This window comes from Theobroma cacao, chromosome 9, assembly GCF_000208745.1.
Source record: "Theobroma cacao cultivar B97-61/B2 chromosome 9, Criollo_cocoa_genome_V2, whole genome shotgun sequence".
Classification (NCBI taxonomy): Eukaryota; Viridiplantae; Streptophyta; class Magnoliopsida; order Malvales; family Malvaceae; genus Theobroma; species Theobroma cacao.
Window position 1 is genome coordinate 25091816 of NC_030858.1, and position 10193 is coordinate 25102008.

The following is a 10193-nucleotide window of genomic DNA, read 5'->3' on the forward strand; positions in this document are numbered from 1 at the left end:
GGGTGGGCTGGGACGGGTCAGTCCTATGGACCAAAAAAATTAATAATTTTAATTAAGTTAATAATTTTATATATTTAACTATATAAAATTAATAATTTAATTACCAATAATATTACTTATTTTATATATTTCAATATGTTTAATCTTTACTTATCAAATTAATAATTTTAATTTATGAATTAAATCATAAAATTATTTTATTAATAAAAAATTTATTAAGTAAAATTATAAAAATAAATTTTTTTTAAAAAATAAATTTTTTTAAAAAAATAAATTGACCCAACCCAATCCATGAGCTAATAAAAGATGGACTGGATTGAAATTTTGATAGTCCATATAAAAAATAACTAATCAGACCCAATTCATATTTTCTTAACCCACAAAGACTTAAACCGGACTGAACCAGCCCATATTGACAGCTCTAATATGAGTTCTTTGCCTTGTTTTTCATCAAACCTACCCAGCTGAGCCAAAGCTCAATGGGTGACTTCTGCTTCGACTCCAAACCTCCTAGCTTATGATTGATTACATAAAAATGTTCAACAACAAGTACAGCTAATACCTACCTATCTCATTCAAGACTCGGTATTCCTTATTTAAGATAAAGAATACATTTATATGATTTAGAAGGATCCAACTTGGCAGCTTTCTCAAGTTCCATCAAATCTTTACTACCTCGTACATTTGTGCTTTATACTCTGAAGATAAGGGGCATTTAAAAATTTCTATCATTTTAGAATCACATCTACGCCAGGAGACCTTGCCATTCTTTCAATGCAAGCAATACTGGAAGCAAAAGCAATATTTCTGCAAAGCAGGTAAGACAACCACAGGGCCAGATATCCCAAAGGAACAAAATTCTCAAGGTTATATCTTACCCAGTTAAATTTCCCTTTACAATTTACATACACACCGATTAAATGATTACATATATAAAATAAAATCTTATTTCTATAACTATCAAGTCCAAAGGCCTAACGCTAGGCATCCTTGATTTCCAGATGCTAGGTAAGACTAACCTAAATCACGATCAAAGTACAAACCATGGTTTAACTAGTTCATATGTTTACAAACCGAACGTCATTCTGACCAAATGCAGTTCCACAGCCAGGGCACTTCCGATGGCGTATTTCTAAATTTCTCTGTATACATGGATTGCAAAAGAGATGATAGCATTTCACAATTACAACCTGCCAAATATAAAGCATGCAGACATCCATCAGTGCAATCCAAAGCAGATAGAAGAGGTGAAACACAATATACAAATAGTAATGATGAGTTTGGATTATAGAAGGAAACAGGTCAGCAAAGCATGCTCACCTCCTTTGGCCGGTCAAAACACACACCACATTTCAGAATATTCTTGCAATTTTTTATTTCATCCTGGAGCTTCTGTATTGCAGTCTCTCCAGTTTCAGAAGTCAACTCAGCAACCATGCTATTCAACTCCATGAGCTCTTCCTCAAGTTTCTTCCTCTGGCTTCTGGGTTTTACAAAACCCCATTTAGTCAGAGAGAGAAATTTAATTTGCAGGAAAGCTAGACAAATAATTTTAAGGATGAAGGGGAAAAGTACGTCTTTGGGAAGGAATTAAGGTAAAATGTCTAAAGTCTTGAGGGACAAATTATATTCTTAGCAAAGCCTAAGAAGAAGTGTTCCAGTATAAATGCAGTACGGGCATAGGTCAAAGCATTGTTATTGTAGCAATTGTTGACCATCATTATGACAAGCCTGACCCCACGTCTTTCTTAGAAGCTAATACCAGTCCACATTATATGATAATAAATACAAAGCAGAGCATTGCTGCTGTGACATACAACATACCTACATACCTATACTCTTTTTCCTTCAAATTCCACCAAAATACAATACAGCTGGGTAAGACATAAAACTATAAACCTGGGAAACCATCAAGAAAAGGAGAAAAGAAAACCCACCGTTCCTTATCCAACTTCACTTGAAATTCATCCACCTTCCGCTGGACCTGCTCATAATCCTTGTCAGAAGACGTTACAGCAGATTTAAGCCACTTTAACTCCTTCTCAGCATCTGCCAATTCCCACTTAGCAGTTTCAAGGCTAATCATAAAATGTCTGTCCTCTTGGGTAGATTTAATAGCTTCTGTAAGACAAACTTTCATCTGCAAGGTTTAAACTATATGTTGATAAAATAATATAGACAAGCAAATGCATTCAGAGGGCAAATTTTACGAAACAAGTTTTAGCAACAGAATACTAACTAAATTTACCTGCTCCTCACTGTGTGCAATCCTCATTTTTACAGATTTAATTGATGAATTGACCTGCTCAAGTTGCCTTGCTAATGTTTGCTTCTCAGTGAGAAAGAAACTCTGTGCCTGCTTTGTCTTTACACTCTCAGAGACAAGCTGCAACGATCACAATTATAAAGAAGTGGCCAAAGCATCAGACAACATAATTTAACTACTTGACAATGTAAAAGTTAAAAAAGAATACAGTCAAAGAATCAAGGTATATAACCATGCAACAGACCTACCCACATGGGTTAGTCCAGTTGATGAGGAGAGGAGCTCCTTTCCGTGTCAGCCAGGGCTTGATCCTTGTAGGGAGCACTCCAAAAGTACAATCCTGAATGTACCGGACTGATGTGGGGGAGTGCGCCCTTAAGATCACCCAGGGAGGGGATTAGACCCAGGCAAAGCCTGAAGATACCCCTGACAGTATTACCAAAAAAAAAAAAAAAGAAGACACTATGCAACGGACCTTAATATTGTAGTCATCCCTCTCAGTCATCTGCTGCAACAGATGCTGGTTCTGTGTCTGCATATCTTCATATGCCTGGCCAATGGTCTGGAAAAAATAAAAAGATTTTTCATCATGGGGACAAAGAAGTGGCAGAAAATGGAAAGAGTAATAACCAACAAAAAGGCAGCTCCAGCAATTCAGTAAAAATTATTGAAGGGTGGCAAAAACAGAAAATGAATTTTTCCCAAGGGAAAGGAATTGAGAAGACACCTCAATTTCAGAAATGTATGCCTCTGACTCTAGATCTTTACTTTTAATAGCCTCCTTGAGCTCCAAAACATCCCTGTGGATTTAGTGACCACATAAAATAGTTAGATAACACTCTAAATAAAGTTTAGGGAAATGAAAGTAAACAAATCAATGAAAACAAAAACCAAATAAAAAAAGGTTAAATTAAATAACTCCACCACCTGTTACTTATGTAAAACACAAAAAATTCACCCTAAAGATGGAGAAACCATTTAGATCATACTGTCTGTAGAGTTTGTACTGTTTAGGAAAGTATAACATGTTTTTAATGTCCGGTTTCATAGATGCATCTCTTAAGGTTAAGAGGATAAGGAACATGAATTAACCAATTGCAGCAGTCTGAAATGATGGCATAGATTTGGTTTAAATAAGACTTCATCTCCCCAGATTTAAAAGATGCTCAGTGGCCACACAATTTAAACTAAAGCATAAGCCATTGAAGAAGAGCTAACCATAACGTTCTACTCTCTTAATGAATTAAATAAATAAACTCCCAACAAAAAAACAAAGAAACTAATTAGCCACAATTTATTTAGAACTTCTTTTCTGTCAAATCATTTCCATTGAAAACCAAGTAACATCCATGTGACACCACCTAGAAACAAACATTAAACTGGAAAAGAACAAACCTCTCAGATGCATCCAATTTAGCTCGTAACTCAGCTATTTCAGCTTCAGCAACAGAAAGCCTTTCTTGACAAGCAGCCTCAGCCTCATTAGCAGCTTTCACTCTCAGTTCTAGACTATGTTCATCCAAAGCATTTTTCAACACTTCAGCTTGTGAATGAGCTCTATTTTCTGCTTCTCTTATTTCCATCACATCTCTGAAATTTAAGTTGGGAAACCAAATTTATTAGAGATAAAAAAAATTTTTTTAAAAATCCATAACCAGCTAAAAGGTAGAAGCAATAGAGAAAAGAAACATAGATTCCTAAATTATATAATACATCTGTGAATGAAATGACAAAGAAGAAAGCATAACAAATCATTAATAGATTAAGTAGTTCAAACCATATAAGACTTCCCAGCTCAACATCTAAGAGAAGCCAACTAAACCACTGAACTTCAAATTCACAATCACTTCAGCTTTTACCTTTGCATGCAAAGAAACAAGGAACTGGACATGAGTGCAGCAACAAATGAAACAAAACAAACTTGCAGACATGCAACTTTTACCATTTTGGGATTAAAACATTCAAATTCAACTTTAAACATTTTAAAGTTTCAGCTTTGCAAGGGCGTTACTATGTCTTAGGCACAATTAGAAGTCACACAGATATCCTGTTCCTTTATTAGTGAACGAAGTCATTAAGCTTCTGAATATCAAGAGAATAAATGATAGGCTTGTTTCACTTCAAGTATGATAGACCACAGAAAATGCACAAAGTAGTAATGATGTAGGATAGAATTTAAACAAAAAGCAAGTCAGGCAAAGATATTACAAAAGATTCTACAGCTTGCATGGATGGAATTAAAAAAGAAAATAATTCTTTTTGTTATTCCCTTTTCGCTTTTTTTATGTGTGTGCATGTGTTTCGAGAAAGTCTCCTTATATTAACATACCTATTGTCATAGCCTTCTTGGCCATACATGTCCAAGAAGATTTGCAGCTCCAATTTTTCCTTCTGCAATTTCTCAATCTGCATCAAGAGAATATTCTTCAGCAATGAGTATCAGTCAAGTCATATGCATAAGAGTTTTGCAGATATTATAGTTTGAATAGTTTTGCCTATGAATGTGCACCATAAGGGACAAAATCAGAAACTATGAAGAAAGACAAAGCAAAATCCTCATAGTTCAAAATTCATACTCACCAGACCCTTAAGAGATTTGATTTCCACAATCTGTTCAGCACACTCCTCTGCCAAGCGCTTTCCTTGGTTTGTCTATTGGAAATTTTTAGACAAAAGTTTATGGATTAGAGATTGAAAAGACCTGGGCTGCCAATATGCTTAAATTTTAGACAAGGGGAACCCAATAATATCCGGAAAACATCCAAAACTCGAATATTATAACTATTTTTCTTTATTCTATTCAATAAATTTACAGAAATACAAACCCATTTTATGAAGGATCACAATTTCTTCAAACTTATTGCTTAATAACCAAATAAAACTTAAGGCTCCATTTGTTTCGCAGAAATTGACTTGCAGAAAACAGAACATTTTCTTGAAATATTAATATTCTGTTTTTTGTAAGAGATTGTGAAAAATATTTTTTGTTGTTTAGATAACACTTTGAAAAATATTTTCAACTTGCAAATTTAGTGTTATTATTAAGTTATCTCAACACCAATAATTCCAAAACATGTAGAAATCTTAACGCTATCTACAAAATGGGTTATCCATATATAATCCCAACTCCAATATCTCAATATTTTTTACATCACCATGACGACACCCAATCCAATAGGAAAAAGTAATTTGAACAACAAATTAATCCAAAAACCAAGTCAAGCAAAATCCATAATAATCTATCTCAGTTTTTTCTTCTTTTCCTAATAATTTCTATATTTGTGTAAAATTGTTAATATATGACTTCCAAGAGTCAATTTCGCTAAAACAAATGGAGCCTTAAATCAAGCAGGTACCTGAAATTGATTGAAGAATAAAATATCAAAGACTACATGGCTGTGTAAATCACACAGACACTCACTTAAAGATCAAATATGATTATTCTATCAAACTATAAAGTTCCACCACTTGGTACAAAAGTAACCCAACATTTCATCTCAAGTTATTGAACATAATCGCAAGAATATGAAAAACAACAACTTATGTGCTTTTCATCTATATATGGCTACTTTCAAATTTTTATTCCCCACAAAAGAAAAAATAAGGATGAGATAAAACCTTATCACTTAACACATCTTTTAGCGTTTGGGCTTCTTCACGCAAGGAAATCGCTTCATGTGCAGTCTCCTTCCAGCGGTTCAATTGAGCTTCCATCATTCCCATTTCCTTGGACAGTGCTGACGCCATTACACGAAATTCTGCTTTAATATCGTTTCTCCCTGAGAAAAGGTAACATTTCAATAATCCAGAAGATCCACCGTGTCCCACTTTAAACTTAAACATAAAAGATGTATTATTCCAATGTATTAACTTTACCTGCATCCTGGATAGCTTCTTCCATTTTAATTTCAAGATCATTTCTTTCTATGATACACTTCTGGAGCTGCAACTCCAGCTCTTCAATTCTAGAATCAGCATTATCAATTATATTCCTAGCAGCATCTGCTGACTCAGCTTTTAAATTGAGTTCCTTCTCCCTCCTCATGACAAGAAACCTGTCAGTCTGAAATTATACTTTCAAAACAGACCAAAGGTACTCAAACATTTAAAGCATGTGAAAAAGTAAAACATGCAGCTTAACCTGCAGAGCATCAGTCAGTGCTTTGTATTGTTCCACTTCAGCATTCCAATGCTGGAGCTGATCACTTAACAACGTGTACAGTCGAGAGGATTGTACGAATTTTTCATCCTTCAGCTCATTCTAAGAGAATAAAGTCTTATAAGTTAAGTTACTGGAACACATAGTGTTGTTCAAACAGGCGTTTGAACTAACAAGAAAATCAACTTTTAGAGGTCAACAATCCAAGCAAACCTGAAGATCTTGCTGTTGTTCTGAATAGTGTAGGATCTCTTCCCGCGCATCTTGAAGTTCAGAAAGCCGATCTGCTGCCAATATCTGCAACACTTGTTTAGTAACATATCCTACAAGATTAGTCAAACAAAGGAAGAGAGGTTGAGAAAAACCCTATTATGTAAATCAATACCTTTGTCTCCTCAATGGAATCCTTTATCTCCCGAAAGCCCATTATCTTATCTGCAGGCTTTTCTGGTGACAAGCTACCATTCACTGCAAATGGAGTTGATGCATGCATCCCAGATGCTAAATTCTTCTGCATTTTAAGACTGACTAGTTTTCTTCTGCTCTCTTCTAGTTCAGCCATTATTTCTTCCAGCTCACCTTTCAGTATTGATTAAAAATTTACAACTTCAATAAACAATCAAGAGAAGACACAAAAGAACAAACAGACAATTTTGGTGCTGGCTAAAAATCAGCCAGGTTGCCAGCATACAGTGATTCTGTTGGTATCAAATTTGCTATTGAGAATTGCATGTGTAAGTGTTTGGAAGTGATTGCATGCATCTATATCCAATTAATAGTGTATAAAAAGCAAGTATCCCCTAAAAGAACTAGCGCAGAGACCTCGAAGACGTTTAATCTCAGATTGATCAGTTGAATGGCTGCTTATATATGTTTGAATCCTATCAGCATATTCTTTATGCTTCAAGTGTAGAGTGTCAATCACCTCTCGCAAATTTTTAGCCTCCTCTTTAAAGATATCATCAATCTTGGAAAGCTGCATGATGTTGTCTGAAAAATGCAATATTTAATGATAATCAATATAAAACTTTAGGCAGAAGTACTAAACAGTGAAGAAATAGCAGAAAAAATAATGGAAAACATATGAGGAATGAAAATTACTAAAAAAAACAGAAATAGTGATATCATCCAACCTTCAACATATAATTTTCCCTGCAAAGCAAGAGCCATGCTCTCAGTTTTCACCCTTTCAGCAGCGATGGTATCCTCCAGAGATTTTATCAACTCACTAGTGAATGAATGACGAGAAGATAGGACTTTTTCAACATAATTTACAATCGCATCATCACCAATACTGTCAATCGAATCTGTTTCCAGAAGCCTGCAAAGAAACATCTCCTCGACGGGGCATGATGGAACAGAACCTAAAGAGTAGCTCAAGTTAATCTATTTTAAATATGAGAGGAATTACGCTTGACTGTAGTAATAATTTAAAAGACTTAGGACTACCTCTCCCAACTCCCAAAAACAGACAAAAACAAATGTTAAGAAAACAATTAAAGTCCTGATTCAAACCTCGAGAAGTGTCTGCACGGTCCAAGCTTTCTAAAGCATTATGGCCTCCTCCAGCTTGTACACCAAGCAGGATCAAATCATCAACCAACTATACAGCAGAATAACACCACAGCATTAAAAAAAATACAAATGATGATGATCATAAATATATAGCAGTAAAAGAGTGCCACACAAAAGTACCTGATTCCAAAGTTGATTCACACTTATCAACGTATCATCATAAGAGGCTTGCTTGTCTTCTAATTCTTTAATCGTGATTTCAAGACAAAGCAACTCATTTTTCCGATTTTCTAATTGCTGGACAAGTTTTTGATTTTGATACTGGAGAACTGCTGCGTCAACCTAGAGAAAAAAAAAATCCCTTTATATCAAGTGAAATTTATAAGAGAAACATACCAAATCCACAATTGCACACACACAAATGAAATCAAATATTGATTTTCTTGACATGTTCACCAACCTTACACATTAGGGTGTATATAGCAATATCATAGTGATACTAACGCGGCAGATAAAAAATCAAAGCATTTGCTTGACATGTTCACCAACCTCACACGTTAGGTTGTGTGTAGCAATATCATAGTGATAGTAAGGCAGCAAATAAGAAATCAAAGCATGGTTAAAAGAGAAACACACATTCAATCAGAGGGCAGAAGGAGTCAGTACATCTCCACTTGCATACAGGTGTGCCTGAGATTAAACTAGTTTATAAAAAGGGCCTAGCTTTTCAACCCCAGCAAATTGGTTCCAGATAATGGTGCCCATGTGTATAATCAGTGCTCCTTTTTGAAAAGCATGCATAATCAGATACTTAATGAACCAATTCATGAGAAATCTAGGAACAGTTTGAATCAGAAAAGAGACCACCAAATAATTAACAATTAGGAAAAAGTTTTAACATCTGAAGTAGATGCGTACAAGCAACTCCGGTAACAAGATGATGAGTACATCATATTTCTCTAATTAACAATGTATCCATTCACACATACAGCAATGATGTTGCAGCAACAGAGAAGCCATTGTTATTGCAAACTACTTCACAACTAAATAACCCTAGAGGGCCACTTCAGTGAAGAAGACGAAAAAGTATACAATTTTAATTTCCCTACATTACCCTACTTCCCCATGTCTGAACAAACAAAAGCATATCAATGTCATACTGATTAGGGGTAAGTCACTAAGAGGAAGAGCCCTTTTTTACGACTATTATAGGCCCACAGGGACAGGGGAATGCAGAGTTACTGCACACTACTTGGTATCAACCATTACCAATTCAATTGAATCACAAATTGGTCCAAATATTGAAAAGGTGAAAAACTAATTTCCCCTCATCTTCCAATACTTTCTAGATGACATAGAGAAAGCATTCCAAATTAAAGGTTTGAAGATTAACCCTGAGATTATAGCAGTTACAAATATGGGGTAACGTTCTAATTTATAAGCTGTGGAAAGTAATATCCCAAGATTCAAATTTTCAATTTTGTCATTAATTCTAGAACTAACAGAAAAAAAAAAAAAAGCCAATAGAAAATAGAAAATCATGCAAAACTTTTAATTTGATTAGGAAACTAAAGAGCCAGTATAAAATAAAGAAAGAAATTTGAAAGAGAGATTACGACTTTGGTATGGTGGGGAGCAGTAGAGGAGTTACGGGCCATGGTGGGAGAATCCAAGTGAGGCCTCTTCTTCTCTGGTTCTTCCGATTCCAAGCTTTCCATTTACTATTGTTATTATTGCTATTTGCCCCCTCTCTTTCACTCTTATTTACACTTGAGCCAACACCATCACATCCCCTTCATCCTTTCCTGTCCCAAAACCCTAATCAGTAGTACACAGATGAAACTCTACTGCCAGGGATTGCAAGCCACAGAGTGACGACATCGACAAGGAAGCCACACTTCATCAGCACAACCTGGAACGGCGTCGTTTCCTATTGGGCCTTTCTGGCTCTTCAATCATGTTCCCTTTTTTGTTTGCAGTATTACTACTTTAGAGCCTCGCCAGCCCAAGCCTCATTTACTTGGGCTCATAAAAATGCTTCCGATTTTTAATTTTTAATTTTTAATTTTTTTATAAAACTAGGATATTTCATGATTTCTAATATCAAAAAGTAAAAATAAATCAGGAAAATGAATTTCGAGTTATAATAAAAGTGAACATTTTTAAGTATAAAAAAATATAATTTTGAGAAATTTAAAAATAAATAAATAAAATAAAAAGAATAATATCTTTTAACTTTCCTTTCAAGAAAGA

At 34.8% G+C, this 10193-nt stretch overlaps 1 protein-coding gene across 1 annotated transcript; it reads right to left on the reverse strand.

Annotated features, from left to right (window-relative positions):
• On the reverse strand, nt 706-9818 carry LOC18589636 (E3 ubiquitin-protein ligase BRE1-like 2). The gene is made up of 19 exons (XM_018128177.1): nt 9560-9818; nt 8121-8282; nt 7941-8028; nt 7559-7789; nt 7248-7415; nt 6811-7004; nt 6639-6722; nt 6408-6527; nt 6143-6329; nt 5885-6045; nt 4847-4918; nt 4596-4672; nt 3662-3856; nt 2994-3066; nt 2742-2828; nt 2249-2386; nt 1938-2140; nt 1321-1483; nt 706-1190 (listed from the first exon to the last, which is right to left on the reverse strand). The coding sequence occupies exons 1-19, from the start codon at nt 9656-9658 to the stop codon at nt 1059-1061; spliced, it is 2634 nt and encodes an 877-aa protein (XP_017983666.1). The 5' UTR covers nt 9659-9818; the 3' UTR covers nt 706-1058.